The sequence below is a fragment of the Mirounga angustirostris genome, unplaced genomic scaffold (assembly GCF_029215605.1).
Source record: "Mirounga angustirostris isolate CCGP_5_RB_7025 unplaced genomic scaffold, mMirAng1.0.hap1 SCAF_4, whole genome shotgun sequence".
In the NCBI taxonomy this organism is placed as follows: domain Eukaryota; kingdom Metazoa; phylum Chordata; class Mammalia; order Carnivora; family Phocidae; genus Mirounga; species Mirounga angustirostris.
The window spans coordinates 34767540-34795351 of NW_026991712.1; the positions used below are offsets into that span (position 1 = coordinate 34767540).

The 27812-nt window shown below is 37.6% G+C and overlaps 1 protein-coding gene across 3 annotated transcripts in view; it reads left to right on the top strand.

Annotated features, from left to right (window-relative positions):
- RRM2B (ribonucleotide reductase regulatory TP53 inducible subunit M2B) overlaps nt 1-27812 on the top strand; it is a 56538-nt gene that overhangs the window by 3263 nt on the left and 25463 nt on the right. For 2 of the 3 annotated variants that reach the window (XM_064588023.1, XM_045896136.3), the window contains exons 2-9: nt 1603-1741; nt 7434-7589; nt 13206-13322; nt 14086-14219; nt 14870-14964; nt 19218-19351; nt 23920-24024; nt 25756-25869. In XM_064588023.1, the coding sequence (XP_064444093.1) occupies nt 1603-1741; nt 7434-7589; nt 13206-13322; nt 14086-14219; nt 14870-14964; nt 19218-19351; nt 23920-24024; nt 25756-25869 (994 nt within the window). The remainder of the gene's footprint in view (nt 1-1602; nt 1742-7433; nt 7590-13205; nt 13323-14085; nt 14220-14869; nt 14965-19217; nt 19352-23919; nt 24025-25755; nt 25870-27812) is intronic. The other variant, XM_045896137.3, reaches the window with a different exon arrangement.

A 27812-nucleotide genomic window follows, 5' to 3' on the forward strand; every position in this document is an offset into this window, starting at 1 on the left:
TTTGCAATGACATGGATGGAGCTAGAGTGTGCTAAGTAAAATAAGAGAAAGACAAATACTGTATGATTTCACTCATATGTGGAATTTAAGAAATAAAATAACAGGGGAAGGGGGAAATAAGAGGGGGAGGAAAAGCATAAGAGACTCTTAACTATAAACTGAGGGTTGATGGAGGGGAGGTGGGCAGGGGATGGGCTAAATGGATAATGGGTATTAAGGAGGGTACTTGTGATGAACACTGGGTGCTGTAGGTAAGTGATGAATCACTAAATTCTCCTTCTGAAACCAGTATTACACTATATGTTAACTCACTAGAATTTAAATAAAAACTTCAAAAAAAACTAAATAAAATAATTCAGGCTGCCATTTGTACCTTTGAGATCAATACCATGGTTGCTACCAAAATCTAGGCTTTTTTCTTTTTCCAGTTCATCCCGTATAGTTATCCAATGAATCCTCCTGACACCACCCCTATTCCTATTAATTCATACTCAGAAACTCTCCATGACTATCCACAGGAATGATTTTCAAACTGCCCTACAGTGAATGCCAGTACCTCGGGGTTGAGGGCAAATGGTGAGAGTTGGAGTATAAGCCTCTCAATCCCCCAGATGTTTAAAAATCTTTGGCCCACAGAATTAATTCCTAACCTCTTACCCTGATTGATATCCAGAGTGTGGATCCTTTACAGAATTCTTCTGTTTCATCTGTTGTTAGAGATGGCTTTAGCCAAATCAGATCACTTCTGCCTTTGCTTTTGATTGTCCTACATCCATTTCAGCCACTCTTATTTTTTTTTTAAAGATTTTATTTATTAGAGAGAGATCGAGAGAGAGCACAAGTAGGAGGAGCGGCAGAGGGAGAGGGAGAAGCAGGCTCCATGTTGAGTAAGGAGCCCAACATGGGGCTCAATCCCAGAACCCTGGGATCATGGCCTGAGCCAAAGGCAAACACTTAACCAACTGAACCACCCAGGTGCCCCTATTTCAGCCACTTTTAATCCCAGCTGGCTCCTCTTCTTCCATCTGCCCTTCCAATGTCAGCATTTTGTTGTCTGCATCCTCAGCTGTGCTGCTTTTCTATATTTTCTCCCTGGATAACCCCTTTGGTGACTACTAATGGGATGGATCGCCACCACTTCTCTGCCAGAGTGTTATATTTTTAGCTGCCTACTGTATATCTGAACAAATTACGTTTTTTATTGACCAAGTTGACTTTTTTTTTAAAGATTTTATTTATTTATTTGAGAGAGAGAGAATGAGAGACAGAGAGCACAAGAGGGAAGAGGGCAGAGGGAGAAGCAGACCCCCTGCTGAGCAGGGAGCCCGATGTGGGACTCGATCCCGGGACTCCAGGATCATGACCTGAGCCGAAGGCAGTTGCTTAACCAACTGAGCCACCCAGACGCCCGACCAAGTTGACTTTTTAAAGACTTTTGTGTTTTTCTAACTATTGTTGTGGCTTGGGTTGGTGGGGGAGTTCATTCAAATTAAGCTTTTGTTAAACATCTAATGTGAGAAGGGATTTGTCTGATTTATCCAGTTATTCTCCTGATGCTGAGCACTTTCTGTATGTCTCTTATTTCTTAATATGATTATCCAGTTGCTGGACACCTCAAGGGCATCTTCAACTCTTATCCTGTTCTCCAAAATACAAGTTTTTAGCAAGAATGATTAATTCTACTTCTGAATCTCTTAAAGCAGTCTTCTTTTGTGTTTCTACTGCTGGTACCCTAGTTCAGGTGAGATTTGGGTAGGGTGGTGATTTTTTAATTGTTCTCTCCACCTGTAATTTCTCTTCTAACCTGACCATATTTCTGGATAAGTGATTTTTAAAAAGAATATTTATTTATTTGAGGGGTGGGTAGGCAGAGGGAGAGAATCTTCAAGCGGACTCCCTGCTGAGTGTGAAGCCGCATGTGGGGCTCCATCCCACAACCCATGCGATCATTGACCTGAGCCGAAACCAAGAGTCTGACGCTCAACCAACTGAGCCACCCAGGTGCTCCTGGAAGAGGGATCTTAAAACAGATCTGGTTATGTTTCTTCCCTAATTCAAAGCTTTCAAAATCTCCCAATAGTCTATGTGATAGAGGCCAGATGCTAAAGTGTTATATATCAAAACAGACCACTTTGACTTCTGAAATTTTTTTAAATATCACCATCTTAATATCTATTTAATATGCAAAATACAAAAAAAAAATACATATCCACCTTAACCTCAGATAAAGCTTAGAGATGGAGTATATATTTTAAAAGCTAAAAGTTAAAAATCTTTGCTTGTTTCATTTCATCAGAATGATGACATTGAGGTAAAAAAAGTGTCAAAACAGTTGTATCAGAATGGCTACAGGAAGATAGCTATGGCAAAATTCATATATATTTACACTGAAGGCCCTCCTCCCATGGCCTTAACACATGAGCCTATTTTTCAAACAAACTTATAAGTGTAACACTAATTGATAAAACCCACCTTTGTTTTATTAGTATAATTTTACTTAATATATATAACATTCCTTATAAAATCAATTAATGGAATAGGGAGGCTATTTTGATGAAACCATCATTTTGAATTGGGGTATGGATGATTAGTGAAGATTTATACCGAACTTAGCAAACAATTTCTTTGTATATTCATCAGAAGTTTTCTTAATCAATTTACTACTAGCCAGGTCTGTGGATTTATCCAACCCTGTAAAATATGTGGATACCCATTGGCTTTAGAATGCATGGGTAGTAGGTTCTTCTCTGATGTACCCACATATTTCTGTTCCCACTGATTGAGTTATACCTTACCAAATCAGTTGTCTTATTTCTAATCTTATTTATACCTATTGTATTTCTATTGTAATTATTATAATTTAATTGTGTAAACTAATATATGAGAATGAGAAGAAAGTTGTTTCTATAAAAATTTTTTTAAAGATTTTATTTATTTGATGGCCAACAGACATATGAAAAAGTGCTCAACATCACTCGGCATCAGGGAAATCCAAATCAAAACCCCAATGAGATACCACCTCACACCAGTCAGAATGGCTAAAATTAACAAGTCAGGAAATGACAGATGTTGGCGAGGATGTGGAGAAAGGGGAACCCTCCTACACTGTTGGTGGGAATGCAAGCTGGTGCAGCCACTCTGGAAAACAGTATGGAGGTTCCTCAAAAAGTTGAAAATAGAGCTACCATATGACCCAGCAATTGCACTACTGGGTATTTACCCCAAAGATACAAATGTAGTGATCCGAAGGGGTGCATGCACCCCAATGTTTATAACAGCAATGTCCACAATAGCCAACTATGGAAAGAGCCAAGATGTCCATCGACAGATGAATGGATAAAGAAGATGTGGTATATATATACAATGGAATATTATGCAGCCATCAAAAAACAGGAAATCTTGCAATTTGCAACGACATGGATGGAACTAGAGGGTATTATGCTAAGCGAAATAAGTCAGTCAGAGAAAGACATGTATCATATGATCTCACTGATATGAGGAATTTGAGAAACAAGACAGAGGATCGTAGGGGAAAGGTGGGAAAGATGAAACAAGATGAAACCAGAGAGGGAGACAAACAATAAGAGACTCTTAACCTCAGGAAACAAACTGAGGGTTGCTGGAGTGGAGGGGGGTGGGAGGGATAGGGTGGCTGGGTGATAGACAATGGGGAGGGTATGTGCTATGGTGAGCCCTGTGAATTGTGTAAGACTGATGAATCACAGACCTGTACCCCTGAAACAATACATTATATGTTAATTAAATATTTTTTTAAAAGATTTTATTTATTTGAGAGAGCACATGAGCGGGGGTGGGGGCAGAGGGAGAAGGAGAAGCAGACTCCCCACTGAGCAGGGAGCTGGGATCATGGCCTGAGCCGAAGGCAGACGCTTAACTGACTGAGCCACCCAGGCACCCCTGTTTCTATAAAAACTTAAATTGAAAGCTTTGGAAAACTCAGTAAAGATGAGTTGTTAAAAACAAATTCTGGGGCACCTGGGTGGCTCAGTCAGTTAAGCGTCTGCCTTCAGCTCAGGTCATGATCTTGGGATCCTGGGATTGAGCCCCACATAGGGCTCCCTGTTTAGCGGGGAGCCTGCTCCCTCTGCCCCTCCCCCTGCTCATGTTCTCTCTCAGATAAATAAATAAATTCTTTTTTCTTTCTTTTTTTTTTTTTTAAGATTTTATTTATTTATCTGAGAGAGAGAATCGGAGACAGAGAGCATGAGAGGGGAGGATCAGAGGGAGAAGCAGACTCCCTGCTGAGCAGGGAGCCCGATGTGGGACTCGATCTCGGGACTCCAGGATCATGACCTGAGCCGAAGGCAGTTGCTTAACCAACTGAGCTACCCAGGCGCCCCAAATAAATAAATTCTTAAAACAAATTCTGTAGAATTAGGTGTAAGCAGGCAAGTATAAGATTGGGAGGGAATCCTACAAGAGATAAGGACTCTGCACTCAGACTGTTCTACCTTAAGTATGTTAAATCTAGAAACTAGAACATGTAAGTGATACATTATGTCGTGTTTATGTCGGAAAGACTTGAGACTTGAGAGTCCAATCAAATAAATAAAAATTTTTAAAAAGTCACATACCATCATGCCTTTTTTCACATTGTTTTCTAACATATGCGTTCTTAGCCCAGGTCCATAGAGGATATTCTAGAGATCCTAGAGCTTTGGGATGTATGACCCTCCTGACATTGTATTAAAATGTGTATGGACTTTTTTAAACATCATGAAAATAAGCAATGTATCATCTTTGACTCAATTCAGAGGTTTATGTTGGTTAAGCCCTCCTCTCTTCATGTCGCAAACTCTTTCATAATGCTCTTCTAATCCAACTGCTTTTCTTAATGCACATGTTATCAGAATGGAACAGGAAGAATATAGGTACAAAAGTGACTTTCATTCTAATAAAAGGTGCTAGTCTTCAGCAGTTTTCATAGATCCTGACTTTGCTCAATTATTTAATCAGCATTTAAAAACTCCCTCAGGGCCAGGGTGCTTGGTATCAAAGAGTTACTGCTTATGAAGGTTCACATAGCAAATACTGCAAAGGTAAGGAATTCCAGCTCTGAATCCATATCTATACCCCAGGGACAAAATATATAAAGGCAACACAAACAAAAAACTTGACAGCTTCCATTTTAAAAATTTGTTTGAATATTTGGGGAATGAACATCAACTAAATGCCTGATACTACGCTGGGTTCTAGGGATTCCACAAGAGTAAAGTTAGTTTTTACTCTCAAGAAGCATAGTCTAGAGGGGACTATAGACAAATAACAAGGAATTAATTGCAGTGAGCTATGTGCTATGTTAGGGACCGAATCCAGGCCTTTAGGGTGATGGGGGAGAGATGTGGGAGCACTCAGAAAAGGCTTGATTTGAGCGGTTATCAGGTCATCTCACTGATGTATTGTGGCCTTATGTTAAATTAAATTCAAAAGGTATCCAGTAACCCAATCATAAGACAAAGAGAAATTAGCGGCCCATTCACTTACTTAGCTAACATTTATTGATGTTATGCTTGACACAGTACTCTGGGAGCGCCATAATAAATAAAAAGTGGTTTCTACTCTCCAGGGCTCAAGTGCTTTATCTGGGGAGGCCTACACCTTCAAATAAGACAGTCTCTACTATAATACCAGTATGTGTGCAGTGTGCAAGCCCTACCTGTATTTGCGTAGCCTCATGCTTTGATTTTTAGTCTTTTTCTCATCTTGCCTTGCCTTAGTACACTTGCTTCAGAGAGATGTGGTTGGTGGCAGCAATGATAAGGATGAAGGAACGTGGGGTGCCTGGGTGGCTCAGTCATTAAGCGTCTGCCTTTGGCTCAGGTCATGATCCCAGGGTCCTGGGATTGAGCCCCACATCAGGCTCCCTGCTCGGTGGGAAGCCTGCTTCTCCCTCTCCCACTCCCCCTGCTTGTGTTCCTGCTCTTGCGTGCTCTCTCTCTGTCAAGTAAATAAAATCTTAAAAAAAAAAAAAAGGATGAAGGAACGTGATGGGCCTGGCACTGGAGAGAGAAGAGACAGTTTGCGTTAGGAGTCCAGAATTTAAATGTATCCCAGTAATCTTAATGTATACATTTTAAGCCTAACTGTATATACTCTCTATATATTCTCATGCAAAGTACAACTCTTCTGATACTTTTGCTGACTATTAAAATATACGCTGTGAATTGTGCAAGACTGTTGAATAACAGATCTGTACCTCTGAAACAAATAATGCAATATATGTTAAGAAAAAAAAAAGCAGGAGGGGAAGAATGAAGGGGGGGAAATCAGAGGGGGAGATGAACCATGAGAGATGATGGACTAAAAAACAAACTGAGGGTTCTAGAGGGGAGGGGAGGGGAGTGGGAGGATGGGTTAGCCTGGTGATGGGTATTAAAGAGGGCACGTAGTGCATGGAGCACTGGGTGTTATATACAAACAATGAATCATGGAACACTACATCAAAAACTGATGTTGTTAATGTAAGGTGATTAACATAACAATAAAAAATTTTTTAAAAATAAAAAATATATATATACCTGGCACTGTCCCTTGTTGGAATGCCATCATTTCCAAGTTGTAGGTATACAGGTATGTGCTTCTCACTTGATCCACAAAACTTTAAGCCAGCCCACAGTGAAACCATCTGTAGTAATGTTAACAAGTAAATAGTAATAACAAATTGGTATATGGGAAGGTTCAGATGAATGAAGGTTGATAAATTGTTGGTAAGGAGTTTTCAGGTAAGTATTATGATAGTTCAGATTAGAAAAGAAAACATTAAAATAAGAAAGGGGCACCTGGGTGGCTCAATCGGTTGAGCATCAGCCTTCAGCTTAGGTCATGATCCCAGGGTCCTGGGGTCAGGGACCCTGCTTAGTGGGGACTCTGCTTCTCCCTCTCCCTCTGACCCTTCCCTCCTGCTTGTGCTCTTGCATGTGCCCTCTCTCTCTGAAATGAACAAATTTAAAAAATCTTTAAAACTAAAATAAAGTTTATAATAGTATCCTATTCGTGCCAGCATCCTATCTCTGAGAAAGGCACTGAAGGCACATTTAGTGCACAAACCTAGAAATTTGCACACCATGACATTTATGGATCGAGTTTTGTGCTTATCCTTAAAGTAGCAATAATGACAATTTTGTTGCGTGCTTATTATGCAACAGACTCTCTTTAAAGCACTTTTAATCATCAAGATTAACCTACGAGGTAAGTGTTATTTTACTGATAAGGAAAAACCAAGGCTCAGAGAAGTTTCTATGGTCACACAACTAACCAAACAGTATTAACGAACAGATAACGGTAAAGGATTCAACCCAGGCAGACAGGCTCCTCAGCCTGTGCTGTCTGTCTACCCTCCCCCAGTGTGTGTTTAGATATGACTAAAGAGGGAATGTCTACAAAAATGGGTGTTTGTACTTTATTTCCCAAAGAGATTATCTTCAGATACCAACAAAAATGAAGTGAAGTCAGATGAAGAGCCACTCCTACGAAAGAGTTCTCGCCGATTTGTCATCTTCCCAATCCAATACCCTGATATTTGGAAAATGTATAAACAGGCACAGGCATCCTTCTGGACGGCCGAAGAGGTAAGTGGCATCACCTTTGCCAACAGGCATGTTCTGTAATGCAGTGCCACATCTTCTGTCATGGGGCATTCCCCAAAAATGTTAACTTCTATTGTAAGATACATTGAATAAGATCAGTTGTATAAGCAATGTTGGAAACTACTGAAACTAAAGACAGTGTTCTCCAATGTTTTTTTTTTTTTTAAAGATTTTATTTATTTTTTTGACAGAGAGAGACACAGTCAGAGAGGGAACACAAGCAGGGGGAGTGGGAGAGGGAGAAGCAGGCTTCCCGCGGAGCAAGGAGCCCGATGCAGGACTCGATCCCAGGACCCCGGGATCATGACCTGAGCCGAAGGCAGACGCTTAACTGACTGAGCCACTCAGGCGCCCCTTTTTTTTTTTTTTAAAGATTTTATTTATCCAATGTTTTATGTTTAGACTGCTGTCTGTAAACATGTTTCCTGCTGCAAAAATGGCCTCTCAGTCAGCCAGGTTTTTACTTCCAATATATTTTAGGACATTTTCTACTTTATTTTTTATTTTTATTTTTTTTAAGAATTTTTTTTTTAAAGATTTTATTTATTTATTTGAGAGAGAGAGAATGAGAGACAGATAGCAAGAGAGGGAAGAGGGTCAGAGGGAGAAGCAGACCCCCTGCTGAGCAGGGAGCCCGATGTGGGACTCGATCCCGGGACTCCAGGATCATGACCTGAGCCGAAGGCAGTCGCTTAACCAACTGAGCCACCCAGGTGCCCCAACATTTTCTATTTTTAGATAGACTTTTGATTTGCTATGACCAAATAAGACTAGTCTTTACTTATGGCCAGCAGAATAAATAAAATTGCGTCATGGCCAAAAAAGGAGAGTGAATGCCTTAGGGACCCTGCTTTCCACTGAGAGACTTAGCTGCTCCTGCAGAAGGAGCTGTGGCGGCGAATTTGACGGCTCAGGCAGTGCATCTCACTGCCGGGCTGCCCCCGGAGCTCCTCCCAGGCCGGCCCCGCCCTCAGTCACATCACACCTGGCCCTGCTGCCCCAGAGGTCAGTACGGCTATAGATGCTGTGTGTTAGCGTGGCATTTTCCTCCTAGCAAATGAGTCAATTAGAAAATACTTGCTGGTTTGGCAAGGACAGTTGGTCATGTAAGTGGTTGCTCTGTAGTCTATGTGAACCCACAAATAGTCATTGTCTTCCTCTTTGAATGTGATGGATGATACCTACGTTGCATACTTGCTCTGTGTGTATGTGTTTATTTATCTATCTAAATAGATAAGTGGATATATCTACTTAGATAGATATATTTGGACCTGTCTATTTTTCAGAAGATTGTTTTTATGCACGTAAACACGCACTGTTAAGAATGCAGGCTCTGGAGCCAGATTGCCTAGGTACATTTTTTTTTTTCACTTTTATTTTTTCCTTTTTTTTTTTATTGTGTTAATCACCATACATTACATCATTAGTTTTTGATGTACTGTTCCATGATTCATTGTTTGCGTATAACACCCAGTGCTCTATGCAGAACGTGCCCTCTTTAATACCCATCATCAGGCTAACCTATCCTCCCACTCCCCTCCCCTCTAGAACCCTCAGTTTGTTTTTCAGAGTCCATCATCTCTCATGGTTCGTCTCCCCTTCCAATTCCCCCCTTCATTCTTCCCCTCGTGCTATCTTCTTCTTCTTTTTTTTTTTTTAACATATAATGTATTATTTGTTTCAGAGGTACAGGTCTGTAATTCATCAGTCTTACACAATTCACAGCGCTCACCATAGCAAATACCCTCCCCAATGTCTATCACCCAGCCACCCCATCCCTCCCACCCCCCCACCACTCCAGCATCCCTCACTTTGTTTCCTGAGATTAAGAATTCCTCGTATCAGTGAGGTCATATGAAACATGTCTTTCTGATTGACTTATTTCACTCAGCATAATACCCTCAAGTTCTATCCACATCGTTGCAAATGGCAAGATGTCATTCCTTTTGATGGCTGCATAATATTCCATTGTATATATATACCACATCTTCTTTATCCATTCATCTGTCGATGGACATCTTGGCTCTTTCCACAGTTTGGCTATTGTGGACATTGCTGCTATAAACATTGGGGTGCACATACCCCTTCGGATCACTACATTTGTATCTTTGGGGTAAATACCCAATAGTGCAATTGCTGGATCGTATGGTAGCTCTATTTTCAACTTTTTGAGGAACCTCCATACTGTTTTCCAGAGTGGCTGCACCAGCTTGCATTCCCGCCTAGGTACATATTCTGACTCTCCCACTTACTAGCTGTAACCTCTCTGTGCATCCTCATTGGAAAACTGAGCTAAGGGTACCTGGTTCATTGGGTTATTATAAGGACTAATGAGATGAGTCTTATGGATGAGATAAATGAGATGTTTAGAATGCCACATGGCACTTAGTAAGCACTAAATAAATGTAAGCTGTTTTATATAGAATGAGGGAGATTTACATTAGAAATTAGAAGGCACCAATTGTTGAAGCTTCGATGACACTAATTTTACCCATTTATCCAGCTGTGTTATATTGTTAAAAATCTTTATTATACTGTAGTTAACATACAGAGCAAAAAACCCCAAACAAAATAAAAACCCGGTATTATCAAATTGGGTTATACTACTTGGCACACCTGACCGTTCTTAACTGTGGTTTTCTAGGATGTGTCTTTTAGATATAGTTAACAGAACAAATGGAGTACACAGGTGGCTTTTTCATTCATCATGTTAAAAAGCTACTGTGATACCTGGGTTTCTTAAAATTCATTTGAAAATTACTTGCATCTTTTAGCAAATGTAATACATGTTGTATTATGACTAAGAAACACTAATTAAAAAATTAAAATACACAGGCTGGTACATATTTTGTTTATTTAAATATACGTTTTAAAAGAAAGTCAAACACATACAGTTCCACATATTTTTCCTTTAAATAAATTATGTCAACTTTAGACTTCATTGTTTTATCTGTGGTTTAACTTTATTCCTAAGTTTGCTGGTCATCAGAAAGCTTGATTCAGAAGAAAAAGTCTAGGGTTTTGGATTTTTCTTTTAAAGCTACCAGACAATTCTAATAACCAGCAGTTTGGAATCAATATTTAGAAAGTGAAATTGAGAATTTGTTCAAAGGAGATACAACTGGATAGGAAGGTTTATGTTTTAAGAATGGGAAATGACCGGGCGCCTGGGTGGCTCAGTTGGTTAAGCGACTGCCTTCGGCTCAGGTCATGATCCCGGAGTCCTGGGACTGAGTCCCACATCGGGCTCCCGGCTCAGCGGGGAGCCTGCTTCTCCCTCTGACCCTATCCCCTCTCATGCTGTTTCTCTGTCTCTCTCTCTCTCTCTCAAATAAATAAATAAATAAAATCTTTAAAAAAAAAATGGGAAATGACCAACGTAGTATAAATGAAATTTATAAGACTTTTTTTTGAAGTTGAGTGTTCGAAGAGGTAAGTTTAATATTTAAGAGTGAGCATATTATAATATAAAATTTAATATCAGGAGTATAACACATAAAAACTAGGAAGGTGTCCTTCAGTTAACCCTGAGTTGAGCTCTTAAGGGAATAGGACCTCATATTTAGCTTGCATGTTTTAAAAGATACATACAAGTAAACCCCCCAGCCCCATTGTATCTCCAACACTTATTTTTTTTTTTTAAAGATTTATTTATTTATTTGAGAGAGGGAGAGTGGGGGATCGGTGGGTGACAGAGGGAGAGGGAGAATCTCAAGCGTACTCCCCACTGAGTGTGGAGCCCAGTGTGGGGCTTGATCTCACCACCCTGAGATCATGACCTGAGCCAAAATCAAGAGTCAGATGCTTAACCGGTTGAGCCACCCAGGTGCCTCTCCAACACTTATTACAGTGTCTGGCATGTAATAGGTACTCAGTAAACATTTAAAGAATAAAGAGGAAGAATAACAGGAAAAAGAATTTCAAAAAGGAACACAAATAATGAAACATTAATCCTTTTTGGAATGGTTAAAGAGATTAAGGCTTTGTTAGAATAAATAAAAGGACAAAGGACAACTATATATTTCAAATGTTTATGAAGTTATTGTGAAAAATACTTCAGAGATCTTCCTAAGACAAAATAATATCTATAAGGTACATTTAAATACTATTTTAAATTGTAGATTCCATCAAACTCTAGAGTGCCTTACTCTATTTAAATTCCAAGGACTAGTTCTATTTATTTATTTATTTATTTATTTATTTTAAAGATTTTATTTATTTATTTGAGACAGAATGAGAGAGAGAGAGAGAGCACATGAGAGGGGGGAGGGTCAGAGGGAGAAGCAGACTCCCTGCCGAGCAGGGAGCCCGATGCGGGACTCGATCCAGGGACTCCAGGATCATGACCTGAGCCGAAGGCAGTCGCTTAACCAACTGAGCCACCCAGGCGCCCCCAAGGACTAGTTCTAATAAACATTTTTTTTTTTTTTAGATTTTATTCATTTATTTGACAGAGACATAGCGAGAGAAGGAGCACAAGCAGGGGGAATGGGAGAGGGAGAAGCAGGCTCCCCACTGAGCAGCGAGCCCGACGCGGTGCTCAATCCCAGGACCCTGGGACCATGACCTGAGCCAAACGCAGACGCTTAACCACTGAGCCACCGAGGCACCCCCTAATAAACATTTTTAAAAATATATTTTTTTCAAAGATTGTATTTATATGAGAGAGCACAAGCAGGGGGAGGGGTAAAGGGAGGGGGACAATAGACTCCCCACTGAGCTTGGAGCCCACGCGGGGGCGCCATCCCAGGACCCTGAGATCATGACCTGAGCTGAAGTCAGATGCCCAACTGGAGCCACCCAGAGGCTCCCCATTTTCAAAAATATTTCTATTCCCAGAGGAAGCCATACCTGTAAGTTGCTTTAAAACCTAGTTTGTTACATGCCTGATATTATTTTCTGGGTATAAAAGTAGATTAGGGCAGTAAAGTAGCAGCTACTATTGCTTAATAGGTAACTAACTCTACAGTAAGTATCATATATCGTGTTAAAGCCATGGTTGCTGAAAGTCATTAGTTTATTCTGCCTCAGCCAGAATATAGAGTCCTTCAAAATGCTTTTATCTTATTGTGTTCCTTTGTATAGTCTTAGTCAGTTATAGGTTGCTGCAATAATACCTTAGACTGGATGGCTTATAAACAACAGAATTTTATTTCTCACAGTTCTAGAGGCTGGGAATTCCAAGATCAAGTCTCTGGCAGATTTGGTATTGGGTGAGGTCCCAGTTCCTGGTTCAGAGATAGCTGTTTACTTTCTGTGTTTTCACATGGCAGAAGGGGTGAAGAAGCTCTCTGAGGACTCTTTTATAAGGGTACTAATCCCATTCATGAGGGCTCCACCCTCATCTAATCATCTTCCAAAGACTCCATCTACCTCCAAGTACCATCACATTGGGCATTAGTTTCAAATATATGAATTTGGCGGGGTGGGGGCAGGACATGAACATTCAGTCTGTAGCAGTTATGTTAACATTTTTTCCTCTTTCACATTTTACTGCTAATGAGTTGTCCATCCCTAACTTTGAGATGGAAGTTAGTTTTCCAAACACTTTAAGAATTAAACACCAAGTTAAAATTTTTGAAAATCTTTTTATTTCAGGTTGACTTATCAAAGGATCTCCCTCACTGGAACAAGCTTAAATCGGATGAGAAGTATTTTATCTCTCACATATTAGCCTTTTTTGCAGCCAGTGATGGAATTGTGAATGAAAATTTGGTAAGATTTTTGTTGTATTTCTGTTCCCATTCAGCAGCTAAATGATGATAATGGCAGTAAGACAATTAGACTAAGCCTGAAAAATGACTTCTAAGAAATGAACTAGATATAGCTTAACTTTCAAAGATATTTTTCTGGTGAAGTGTCAGAGAAAAGGGTACATTTCTCCCATTTGACCAGCAAAATATCATGAAATCAAGATATTGTACCAATCAAAACTACTTACAATGCAAACACATGAGTTTGATTTTTACCCATAGATAGTAATCTTAATAGAAAGACTGCACCTTAATAACCCTTCTGGAGCTCTGTAATAAAGCACTGCATTCTGGCTCCCCATTTTTAAACTTGTATCATGGTTTGCCAGGAGTCATGCTTTCTTATTAAAGAGAGAAAGATACAACCTTTCATCATGAATTAGAAGGGGCTTCAATTGATCTGTCTGCTGTTGGGGAAAATAAAGACTTAAGGTCAATTTTACAAAGCAAAGGAATTTTTGATTGCCGTTCTGAAATTTACTTGGCTTTATAGGAAGTATCTCCACCTATTAGGTCAATTCATTTAATTGCCTAAGAATGCATTATGCAACTAATTTATTGTGGAGGATTGATAGATAATACTGCTTAAAATAATCCTTAAGTTGTGTGTAACCTCTCTGTGGCATGACAGGTAATTTTTAAGCGATAATTCTGGTGTCCGGGTTCTGATTTGCCGTGTTTAATGAGAGTCCACAGAACTGGATATGTTTCCCTTATTTTTGTAGGTGGAGCGCTTTAGTCAGGAGGTACAGGTTCCAGAGGCTCGCTGTTTCTATGGCTTTCAAATTCTCATCGAGAATGTTCACTCAGAGATGTACAGTTTGCTAATAGACACTTACATCAGAGATCCCAAGAAAAGGTATTACCACTGGGATTTTATTTACAAAGGTTTATGCTATTGCTTATGTTAAGAGCAGAATTTACTCCAAAACCAAATGTTAGGGAAAAATTATTCAAATGTTTTCTATCATCTAATAATGTGTTGGGTTAAAAAAGCTTGTACAGAACCAGTTCATCTTTGGATATTATAGTATAAAAACTGTTTATTAGCACATTCTGTTTAGAAATTGAATACTGGGGCACCTGGGTGGCTCAGTCGTTAAGTGTCTGCCTTCGGCTCAGGTCATGATCCCGGGGTCCTGGGATCGGGCCCCGCATCGGGCTCCCTGCTCCGCGGGAAGCCTGCTTCTCCCTCTCCTACTCCCCCTGCTTGTGTTCCCTCTCTCGCTGTGTCTCTCTCTGTCAAATAAATAAAATCTTTAAAAAAAAAAAAAAAAAGAAAAGAAATTGAATACTGACTTTAGTCAATTTTGTATCAAACCAGATCCAAATCACTAATTTGAATTTTAGTTTTATTTCTATGCTTTCTGGACATGCAAAAATACAGAAAAACAGCAGATCTGATAGCATATCATAGGGTTGCAATTATTACTGATGATTAAACTAATGAAAATTTATTCTGATTAAGAAAAACAAATGAATAACTTTGCCATTCTTTTGTTTTTACAGGGAATTTTTATTTAATGCGATTGAAACCATGCCATATGTTAAGAAAAAAGCAGACTGGGCCTTACGATGGATAGAAGATAGAAAATCTACTTTTGGTAAACAGCTTTAATTTAAAAATGATCAAATTTGTCTCAGTTGACATAACACTTTCTATGTGGTGTGACTATCAGGTACTAATCAAAGTGCCAGAATGGAAAAGGAGTACAAATGTCTCCTCGTCCACCTTTAGTAGAATCATTATTCCTAAAATAATCTAAAGCTGTTATCTATTTTGTTTAATAAGTTGAAAGTTGAAAGGTTAAGATGTCAGTACATAGTTACAGGTAAATAAAAGTCACTTAGAATCTGACACAAATATTGTAGCAATCACAGTTTGTCTCTGCTTTCATGAATTTTTATTTAAGGGAGTTAAAGCAAGTCAAAGTCACATTTTTTTCAGGGAGCAAATATGTAGTTTCTGAAAAACTATACATAGTAGTTGCTTAAAAATATTTATTTAATTAAAATATTCAGATACTTCATTTGAATAGCTCTAAGTACCTGTCTCATACTTACCTATTTTGTAATTAGTGGTCTTTACTTTCTGGTTTTATTCATTATGGGGAAAGCAAGTCTCAAAATTTTTGGTCTCAGGACTTCTTTGTACTCAGAAATTATTGAGGACTCTCCTATTGGTGTGGGTCATTGATATTTCCATATTAGAAATTAAAACAAACTTTAAAAATTATTTATTAATACATTTAAAAGTATAGTAAAAACCCATTACATTTTATTATAAATAACACATATTTGTGAAAAAACACTACATCCCCCCCTCCCCCAAATTTTGCTTTTAAAATGTCTGACTTAATAGAAGACAACTGGATTGTATCTGCTTCCACATTCAATTTGTTGCAGAATATTGTTGTAGTTTCTTGTATAGTTATGAAGAAAACCCAGTCTTATTCAGATGTGTAGTTAGAAAAGGGAAGGCTATTTTACCAGGCTTCTCAGATTATTGTGGACATGTCATGTAGCCTCTGGAAATCACCACTGTACACTCATGCGAGAAAGGTAGTAAAAAAATAAATAGTGCCTTAGCATTATTATGAAAATAGTTTTGACCCCATAGACCTCCTCAGTCTGTGGATTTGCAGGGACCCACTGGACCACACGCTGAGAACCAGTGATGTAGAGTAAGGTATAGGGCAAGCCTGTTAGATATCAGGGAAGAAATAGATATGTTTGCATTGCCTTCAGTTCATTTCAAGAATGAGAAAAGTGATGGTTCTCAATATGCATAAAAATTATCCGAGAGTTTGCAGAAAACCCCTGCAGAATCCTGGTCCTCACCAGAGAGTGATTTAGGAGGCCCAGGTAGGACTGAGGAATCTGCATCTTATACCCAGCTGATTTTCTCACAAGTGGTTTGAGAAACACTGGCTTTAAAGAAAAAAGGAGAGAAATATCAAGGTGTTCAATATGCATTGAAAATAGTATGGATAGGGGCGCCTGGGTGGCTCAGTTGGTTAAGCGACTGCCTTCGGCTCAGGTCATGATCCTGGAGTCCCGGGATCGAGTCCCGCATCGGGCTCCCTGCTCGGCAGGGAGCCTGCTTCTCCCTCTGACCCTCCCCCCTCTCATGTGCTCTCTCTCTCTCTCTCTCATTCTCTCTGGCTCAAATAAATAAATAAAATCTTTAAAAAAAAAAAAAAGAAAGAAAATAGTATGGATAGGTACCGATGGAAAATGATGAACAGGCTTGCAGCTAGCATGTATTTTGTAACTACCGAAGAAAGTAAGCGAGAGAGAAAATAGAGGAGGGTGGCAGTCACCATGGGACAACAGCAGGGCTCCAGGTAAATTCTCCATATTGCTTGCTGTCAGGGCAAACCCATGCTGCAGATGCAGAAAAAGCATTGGACAAAATTTGGTATCCAATTATGATAAAAACTCTCAAAAAAGCAAGTATAGAGGAAATATACCTCAACATGATAAAGGCCATATATGACAAACTCACAGCTAATATTATACTCAATTATGAAAAGCTGAACGTCTTTCCTCAGGATCAGGAGCAAGACAAGGATGCCCATTCTCACCACTTTTATTCAACATATTGGAAGTTCTAGCTGGAGCAATTAGGCAGAAAAAGAGGCATCCAAATTGGAAAGGAAGAAGTAAAACTCACTGTTTGCAGATGACATGATATATATAGAAAACCCTAAAGACTCCATAAAAAAAACTATTCAGTGAAGTTGCAGGATACAAAATTAGTATACAGAAACCTGTTGTGTTTCTATATAATAATAATGATGAACTATCAGAGAGATTAAACAATCCCATTTACAATTGCATCAACAAGAATAAAATTCCTAAGAGTAAATTTAACCAAGGAGATGAAAGACCTGTATACTGAAAACTCTAAGACATTAATGAAAGAAATTGAAGACACAAATAAATGGAAAGATATTCCATGCTCATAGATTGAATCAATATTGCTAATACAGTGTTTGTATTATAATCTAGTTCTTTTACATTTAAATGTGCACATAACATTACCTTAATGACAATGAAGAATATATCAATTGTAACTATCCATTATCTTACTAATAGCAAGATTAAAAGATAGTAATCTATGTGTTAAAATAAGGACAAATCTTCATCTTAAAAAATATAGTCTAAAGAGCCAGTTTTGTTTTCAAAAATCAGCAGAGCATAGTGATTTATTATTATATTTTGTATTTAGTATATAGTACACTAAAGATTCTTCTCTTAATAATTCCTTCTACTCGGGTGCCTGGGTGGCTCAGTTGGTTAAGCGACTGCCTTCGGGTTGGGCCATGATCCTGGAGTCCCTGGATCGAGTCCCGCATCGGGCTCCCTGCTCGGCGGGGGGTCTGCTTCGTCCTCTGACCCTATCCCCTCTCATGTGTTCTCTCTCTCTCATTCTCTCTCTCTCAAATAAATAAATAAATAAAATCTTAAAAAAAAAATAATTCCTTCTACACAGTATATACTCAATAAGTACTTATTTAATTTACATTTCTTCTGTTATTTTTTTCAACGTGACTTTTAAAATTGTGTCTGTAAAAATAAAATGCTATAGAAGTTTTTCTGATGGTTTGGGCTACTAACAGACAAGTATTTGATATAATTGATCCGAATTGATTTATTTAAGATAATCAGGGAAAAGAGCGAGGACAAACCAGAGTACTATTTAGAGACTACCAGAAACAGTTAAGAAATATTTAAATGTAAGTCACCTTTCTTTGTGAAATTTAAATATTATAATTACCTTTGTTCTGGAAGTTATAAGTATTCTGGATCAGATTTTAGCAGTTTTCATAGAATGAAGAGTAATGTCTTTTATCATCTAGTGCTTAGATATTTTTCACTGATTCAGTTCAGATCACATTTATCAAGCACCTGCTCTGTGTTTGGTCCTGTAACAGTACTGGGATACAAGCTATGATGTTATTGATGAAACAGGCCTGGAGTTGGTTCAAGCACTCAGCTGCCTTTATCCCATAGTCTTGGAGACCAAACCTTTCTCCCTAGACAGACATGTATATAAATATTTCTCTTGAGCATATGCAATGTGGTGACATTTGTTTGGGTTAGACTTATAATCAACCCCTAGAGACAGTGTTACAGATATGGTTCCATTATAGACCTTTTAGGAGATGGGTTTCTGAAAAGTCTTTGCCTAACAGTGAGTAACCTTTGAAATTGGGCCTTATATATTTAGCAGAAGATAGTATTTTTGCTTATGTGATGGGATATTTTATCCAACAGGTATACTTACTCTCTTTAGCTGGAGTCATATTTTTTTAATTGCAGATGCATGGCAATGTTTTTTGAAATGTTTACTGCTAATCTGTAAGATATCTTAGGTTTCTAAAAATAAAAACCTCAGCAACCTCCCCTTCCTCAACCATAAAGAGGGAGACATTTGTCATAAAATCTTATCTTCTACTCTCTATTCCAATACATGCACACACTTACGTGCACATACTACACTCATAGGCATGTGTGGTGCACAGATAAATCACTTCTTTTTTTTTCTGAGTAGGGAAAGCTCTCCTTTGTCCAGATACCAAGACCGATAGGAGTCCAATGTCTGATACAAGATTTGAAGTAGACATACCTACATACCTACATACCCTTCTGCTGTAGTAGGTAGAGGTGGCATATTTCCTCCTCTGAAGACCCTTGGCCATGGCACTAATTTGTTGATTTTGTTTCTTGGCAAAATAGTTGTGATATTGGCATAAATATATGTAAAAATATGTGTATTTTATAGATGAGTGTTTGCAAATGTCGACAGGATGTGGTATTTCAGGAAATAAAATTATTTTACGTCTCCCAGGGGAAAGAGTGGTGGCTTTTGCTGCTGTAGAAGGGATTTTCTTCTCGGGATCTTTTGCTGCTATATTCTGGCTAAAGAAAAGAGGTCTCATGCCTGGACTCACGTTTTCCAATGAACTCATCAGCAGAGATGAAGTAAGGAATGAAGTATTCTTCTAGTTATATTTGTATTCCTATTTGGTGTTCATTTATTTTTCTTTCCCCTGGAAAATGCTGATGATGACACAGATATCCTGGTAATTAAAAGAAAATAGAAAGTAATTTCTTCCTTGGTTTTTAAGAATTGTGTTTTTCTCCTGCCTCTTACTGTCCCTCCTCAGTCTCCCCTGCTCATCCTTAAATATCACCAAATCCTGGGTTCCCACCTTGGCCTCTTCTTCACTGTACATGACCTCCTGGCTGATCTTATCTATTTCCATGGGATCAGCTACCATGTAGATGCTCGTAAACAACCCAAACTTGAGCACAGACATTCTTTCCTGAGCTCCAAAGCCAGGTGTTCAAGTGCATGTTAGTTTCTCCTGAAAGGCTCCAGATATCTCAAACCTAATGTTTTAGAAATCAAACTCGTCATCTTTCTCCCCAGATTTGTTCTTCTGTTTTCCCTGTCTCGTTCAGTGGTGCTACCTTCTAACCAATCATCCAAATTTGAAATCTGGGAGTCATTTTAGATTGCTTTTTTCTTTCTCAGCCACATCCAGCCAGTAACTAAATCTTGTCTCCCTTTGCCTGCGATAATGTTTCCATCTTCCTGCCTTTGTTTTTTTTCTCATCTGTTGATCACCTTCTTACAAGTGGCAACTCAAAACTTCCCTGACTCAATTAGATAGAATTGACCCCTCTTTCCTTTATGTACTCCTTTGAAACGGGAATCTGCCCCTGTCTTAGAGTCCATAACATGTACTGCACTTCTTACCTCTCTCCTCTGCTGGACTCTAGGCTTCCTGTGTGCAGGCACCGTGTCTTATTTTTCTTCCTGTTCTCAGGGTTTAGCCCATCACAGCCTTCAGTTCACATGTATTGACTACACTAATCCTGGCCCCTCAGCTTATTTCTAAGTGACCTTGTCAAGTTATTAACTTCTTTGAGCCTCAGTTTCTTCAACTATAAATCTTGACAGGGTTTTGTTAAAATAAAATGAACCGGTATGTGTGAAAATAGTTTATAAGTGCCATAAAATGCTTTGTATAATTTTTGTTGTTTCCTGCCTTTCAGTTTCTTTCTTTCTTTTTTTTTTTTTTTAAGATTTTATTTATTTATTTGACAGAGAGAGACACAGCGAGAGAGGGAACACAAACAGGGGGAGTGGGAGAGGGAGAAGCAGGCTTCCCGAGGAGCAGGGAGCCCGATGCAAGGCTTGATCCCAGGACCCTGGGATCGTGACCTGAGCCGAAGGCAGACGCTTAACGACTGAGCCACCCAGGCGCCCCCTGCCTTTCAGTTTCTAATAATTTTTATCATAAATGTCATATGTGATGATTATAGAGAATTAAGAGAATAAAATCACTCAATCTTAACAGAGATAAGCACTTTTAGTATTTCATTGTATTTCTTTTTAGACAGTTTTTTACATTTAAACCTATGTAGATATATATGAACATCATAATTTTATAATTTGAAATATTCTTTTTTCATATTTTTGTGAGCTGAGTTTTTTTAACAGAACATTGTGAGCATTTTTCTATGAAATCAAGCATTTTTTGGAAAGAGCAGTTTTTAAAAAAAGTAGTTTTGTTAGATATATAATATTCTAATGAAACAATGTATCACTTATTTGACTATTCTAAACTTGGAAATTTAGGGTTTTTTCCAGGTTTTTTGTTTATTCCTTTTGCTATAATGTAAAATGAATATCTTTTGTGTATAAGATTTATCCCAATTTCATATTATTTTCCTTAGCTAGATTGCCTAGAAGTAGAATTACTATGTTATTAGGTATGAACATTTTGAAGGTTATTCATACTAGTTTGCAGATTTCTTCCCAGAAATTTGATAGAAAGCCCCACCCAGCAACATATGAACATGTCTTTTCTTACCATAACCTCACCAGAATTTGGATTTATGTTTTAAATATTTGACAAAGTTGATAGGGGTAAATGGTTTCTCATTGTTGGTTTTATTTGCATTCATTTGATTACTACTTAGAGTGAACTTTTTTTCATAATGGCATTAGCCATTTGTATCTTTTTCTGTATTTACCTATGCTTGTCTCTTGCCTCTGTTTCTGTTGATATATATTCCTAGTGCATAGTGACTGATAGGGCTCTTTCAATAAGTGTTTATTTATTGAATTTGTTATATTTATTGTATGAATATAATATAAAATATTTTTGTCATATTTTTGCAAATATTTTCCCAGTTTGTCCTTTGCTTTTTTTTAAAATTTTATTTATTTATTTGACAGAGAGAGACACAACGAGAGAGGGAACCCAAGCAGGGGGTGGGGGAGAGGGAGAAACAGGCTTCCCATGGAGCAGGGAGCCCGAAGCAGGGCTCGATCCCAGGACCCTGGGATCATGACCTGAGCCAAAGGCAGACACTTAACGACTGAGCCACCCAGGCACCCCAGTCTTTTGCTTTTTAATTTTATTTTTTCTTGTAACATACAAAAACCTGAAATTAATGTGATCAGCTTTCAGAGATTAGTTAAGTAATCACACCTATTTTCCTCTGGACTTTATAACATCTAGCTCTGTAATATAATTGGACTTTGTTTAGTGTAAGTATAGAATTTAATATAAATGTAGTATAGGTTAAGTGAGAATTTTATTTTATTTCATACACTCAGGAAATTTTTCTAGTTCTCTTTGTTAAGTAATCCATCCTTCTCCATTGACTTGTGATGTCTTCTTTATTATATATTAAGGTTTTTAAACGTACTGAAATCTGGGGGCTATTTTTTTTCTTTTCATTAACCTATATGTCAAATTTGTGCCAAACATTTTTTTTTAAGGAGGGGGAGGGGCAGAGGCAGAGGCAGAGAGAATCTCAATCAGGCTCCATGCCCGGCACAGAGCCTGACGCATGGCTTGATCTCACAACCCTGAGATCATGACTTGAGCCAAAATCAAGAGTGGGACGCTTAACCAAGTGAGCCACCCAGGTGCCCCCAAACACTTTTAATTATTGTAGTTTTTTATGTTTTGATAACTAGTAGTATATATCTCATAACTTTCCTATTAAAACTGTTTTTACAAGATTCTGTCCATTTATACTTCCAGATTGACTTTTTAATTGAAATACATTTGACATATAATATGCAAATTTAAGATATATAACATGTTAATTTTCTACATTTATATATTGTGATGTGATTGTTGATTTTGTTTTATATTATAGCGATAATTGGCACCTCTATGACGTTACTTAATTATCCTATTATCCTTTCTTTTTAGTTGTTCAAATAATTAAGTTCTAGTCTCCGATTCTTTTAACTAAAAACAATCCTATTGAGATTTTGATTGGAATTGCTTTAAACCTCAAAATTAATTTTATTCACTTATTGATTTAACAATATGAGTGCCTACCTTTGATTTACTCATCTCTGTAATAGGTAGCTAGCTGTCAGTCCTAATCAACACTTTCTTTAACAGCTTTCACGGTTTATTTGATATTCAGCCTTTGGTAATTTGAAGTGTCCTCTTGAGTCCAGTCTGGGAAAAATGTTTGCCTAACAAATCTTCTAAAGATTATCTGTTCAGAGAGGTTTTTTTCTGATGGTTTCTTCTGGGAACGATAACCAGGAAAATAATCCTTGGAATACAACCGTTGATTTGAGTCTTATCTTTCATTTGTCTTTGGCTTTTGTTGATTTATTTAGAAAAACCCAAGCTTACACTGATTTGTAATCCTTTAAGGTGCACATTCCTTCATCCTCCTTATCCCTTGGTGGCTTACAAAATTATTTCTTTTTCTTTGTAGTTTAGAAATGTTCATTGATTCTGCCCAGCTTAATTTTGTTTGGCACTGCATCATCTCTGGCCTCTTTCTTTTTTTGTCTTGACTTTTTGCAATTATTTCTGTTGTTTTCAGCTTTATGCCACCTGTTCTGTGTTTTGGAATCCTGATTATTGTAGGTTGGATCTCCTTGCTCTGTTCTCTATTTAAAGCTCTATGCCATTTCTTGCATTTGCATAACCATTCTGTTCTCAAGGTACTTCACGAGTTTATTTTCTTCTTTGGTTATCTACAGTGTCATTTCTGCTGTGTACAGCTTCAGATAGCATTCTTAATTCTTTCCGTCTTCACTGCACTGAATTTATTTTTATCTTGAGCCATTCTCATTTAATATAAATGTTGTCTCTTTGAAATCTGAGTTTCACCCTTTCTTTACACACTTATTGTTTTCGATCATTTCTTAATTTTTTTAGACATTAGAAATGAAAGAATTTTCATTTCAGCCCTTGCCTTGTTTTCCTTTCCAAAATGATTTTGGTTGCAGATTTGTTGTTGTTAATAATTCATCTTTCATGTTGACAAATTAAGACTTGCTGGCACTGGAAAATTTTCATGATAGGTTATTATAATTGGCATTTTAATAAGATTTGAGGGAAAGTAGTTCCTGGTACCATGACTCCCTCTTCTAGCTTCCAGAAATTCTGTGTTGCATTCCTAGAACCTACTTTCTATGATGCCTGACACATGACAGTGTGAAAATAGGTGATTAAACATTCTTTGACAGTGGTATTTTTCTTCTATTTTAGGGGCTTCACTGTGACTTTGCTTGCCTGATGTTTCAATACTTAGTAAATAAGCCTTCAGAAGAAAGGGTCAGGGAGATCATTGTTAATGCTGTTGAAATTGAGCAGGTAAGCAGGGAAGCTTGTATGATTAGCATATTCTCTTTTTTCTCTGATGTTTGTACCATTATTGTATTGGGTTGACTCAGGAAATTGCCACTTGTAGGTCAAAGCAAATATCCGCAATTATATAGTCAACCTGACAGTACCAAAAGATGATGCATTTCAATTATTATGTCAGTTTATAATTTGGTTTGTAAGTAAATGTTATATGTTAAAGTTTTATGTATACGAAAATCTATTTCAGGACTATTTTTTTCTGTCTCGATCTGTCACATTCTATGCCATAGCAAACTATTTGAATTACTTAAGGTTTAATTTTTTTTTTTTAGATTTTCAGCTATTGAAGGGCAGTGACGGTTTCTTGTTTGTTTTGTATTTTCAAAACCGAGCAAGGTATCTAGCTTGAAGCGTGAACTAAATGTTTATAGAATTAGTAAATCAATGAATTAGCGAATAGTAAAACTTAATATGTAGAATGTAAAAATCTCTAACTACAAAGACCTAGATGTTCCACTTGGGATGTTTTTTTTATCATTTGAAGGAACTAGTTCAAAAGTAAAATTTAAAAAAATTTTTTATTATGTTCAGTTAGCCAACATATAGTACATCATTAGTTTTTGATGTAGTGTTCAGCGATTCATTAGTTGCTTATAACACCCAGTGCTCATCACAACACGTGCCCTCCTTAATGCCCATCACCCAGTTACCCCATCCCCCCACCCCCATCCCCACCCCTTCTGTAACCCTCAGTTTGTTTCCTGGAGTCCAGAGTCTCTCATGGTTTGTCTCCCTCTCTGATTTCTTCACAATTTTCCCTCCCTTCCCCTGTGGTCCTCCATGCTATTCCTTATGTTCCACATATGAGTGAAACCATATGATAATTGTCTTTCTCTGCTTGACTTATTTAGTAAAAAATAAATTCTCTAAACTCTTTTTTAAAAAAATACTGTATAGTTCAACAGCTGTGGTTTTCATATTGGGAAGGAGAAAATGCATAAAATGCATTTTGGTATTTTTAATCATTTTGAGAATTAAATTGAAATGGTTAATGTTTTTATTTTAATTTTTTTATTTTTAAAAGTGGGGAAGAGGGGCAGAGGGAGAAGCAGACTCCCCACTGAGCAGGGAGCCCGATGCGGGACTCGATTTGGGACTTGATCCCAGGATCCTGAGATCATGACCTGAGCTGAAGGCAGACGCTTAACCGACTGAGCCACCCAGGCACCCTAATGTTTTTATTTTTCTCCTATTAACACTTTACCACTGTCTTTCAATATAGATGGAGTTCAATTTATCTCCCAACCCCCACATCCATTTTTATTTTTTTCTCATTTTCTTTGTTAAGTGTGTTTCTGTCTTTCCCAATTCCCTTCCATAATCATGTTCCCCACAGTGATCATCTTTGGTGAATCTTTTTCCAGATATTTCAGAACAAAGTATCTCATTTTTTTTTTTTTTTGATGGAGAAAGCCTTAGGGTCCCATAATGCTACTGTGTAAAATACCAGTAGTTTGATAGTTTCAATTTGCTTAGGCTATTTGGGAATGTGAAATACTGTGAATAGTAATACCCCAAACATTTTTAAACAAGTGGACATTGCCATGTTGAAAGAATTTACCCTAGTATACTTTCCTCAGGGACTTAGAAGATTAAAAAACTAAAATCCTGTTTTTATTTGGAAAATATGTATTTATTTTTCTATCTCTGTATTTTATTCTGTTTTTGTTCATATCTCAGGAGTTTTTAACAGAAGCCTTGCCAGTTGGCCTCATTGGAATGAATTGTGTTTTGATGAAACAGTATATTGAGTTTGTAGCTGACAGATTACTTGTGGAACTTGGATTCTCAAAGGTAAGGTATTTAAAAATGTATTACTACTAGCTAAAATGTTATGGCAAGTAAGACCACTAAAATACTATATTTCATTGAAAGCATTTGTTACATACCAGTTTACTTTTAAAATGTCTGTGACAGCCTTGTTTTGCATGATCAAATTGGTCTTGTGAAACCCTTTGAAACTTGGAATTCATAACAGAAGTAGGAGGCTGATAAATCTTAGAATTAATAAGCTCAATAAATTACTTTAAATAATTATAGGTATTTAATAAGATTATCTTTAAATAAATTGGATTTATTATGCATATATATATGTTTACCCTCATAAATCCCCATGGGTCTATGTTGTTGTAATTTTTATGTTAATATTTTTAAAGGATTTATTTATTTATTTTAGAGAGGGGGAGAGAGAGAGAGAGTTCAAGTGGGGGGAAGGGCAGAGAAAGAGGGAGAGAGAGAGCATCCTCAAGCAGACTCCCTGCTGAGTGTGGAGGCTGCCATGGGGCTCAATCCCAGGACCCTGAGATCATGACCTGAGCTGAAATCAGGAGTCTGCCTCTTAATTGACTGAGCCATCCAGGCACCCCATATTAGTATTTCTTTTAAGGCTTGTTTATCTTTTATTTGTTTAGTGAGATTAGTCTATGAGAAATTAATATTTTTATTTTTTTATATTTTAAAAAGATTTATTTATTTATTTGAGAGAGAGAGAGCTTGGTGGGGAGAGGCAGAGGGAGAGGGAAAGAATCTTAAGCAGACTCCAGGCTGAGCGGGGAGCTCCACACAGGCTCCATCTCATGACCCTGAGATCATAACCTGAGCTAAAACTAAGAGTCAAATGCTTAACTGACTGAGCAACCTGGGCACCCCTGAACTTTTAAATATGAATAATTATTAGGAAGACATTAACTGTCATAATTTGACCCTTTGAACTCAGTTGTCTTTTAAGTTATTTTTCATTTTGTTTGTCAGAGATAATATACCTGAATTTCATAAAGAGGTATGCTCACATAACAGATGGAGGTTGCTGCCAGTCTACCTGGGTTCCAATCCTGGTTCTGCCACCTTCTTGTTACATGATCTTAAGCAAGTTGCTTAACCTCTTATCCCCATTTCCTCATCCATAAGAGGGAGATGATAATAATAATACTTACCACAAAGGATTGTTGATGAGTTGGTATACTTAAAGCACTTCAAATAGTATCAGACATACAGTAAATTCACACTAAGTGGTCATGTTGTATTCACCATGTTGTATTCTATAATTGGAACATTCATAGAACTTTGCTATGTACTGGGCGCCTGGGTGGCTCAGTTTGTTGAGCGACTGCCTTCGGCTCAGGTCGTGATCCTGGAGTCCTGGGATCGAGTCCCGCATCGGGCTCCCTGCTGGGCAGGGAGTCTGCTTCTCCCTCTGACCCTCCCCCATCTCATGTGCTCTCTGTCTCTCATTCTCTCTCTCTCAAATAAATAAATAAAATCTTTAAAAAAAAAAAAAAAAGAACTTTGCTATGTACTATAATACAATGGTAATTAGAAATTATAGGTTTTAACTTCTTAGCATGGAAATGTAAGTTTAAATTGTATTTAATGAGAAGCCTTATGAAATCCATGATGCTGGAGTAAATCATTACCTTTCTCAGTAATGCATTTATATTTTGGTAACCACAGAAATACCATCATGGAAGAGTCAGATAGGACAAAGCTTTTTGTAAGATGAACTATATTTTATTACTTTAGTTATAAAATTCTATGTTTACTGATAGTTGGAGAAATCAAGATTATAATTGCATTAGTATGATCTCTTAAGTTTATAAACTGTATATTTTTAAAAATTGTGTTTGTTCTTAAATTATACCAATATGTTTGTTACAGGAAAATTAATTTGCTCACTTGAGCCTTAAAGTGAACTCACTGTCCTTTGACCACCATATCCTCACACTCTTACATCCATGTTC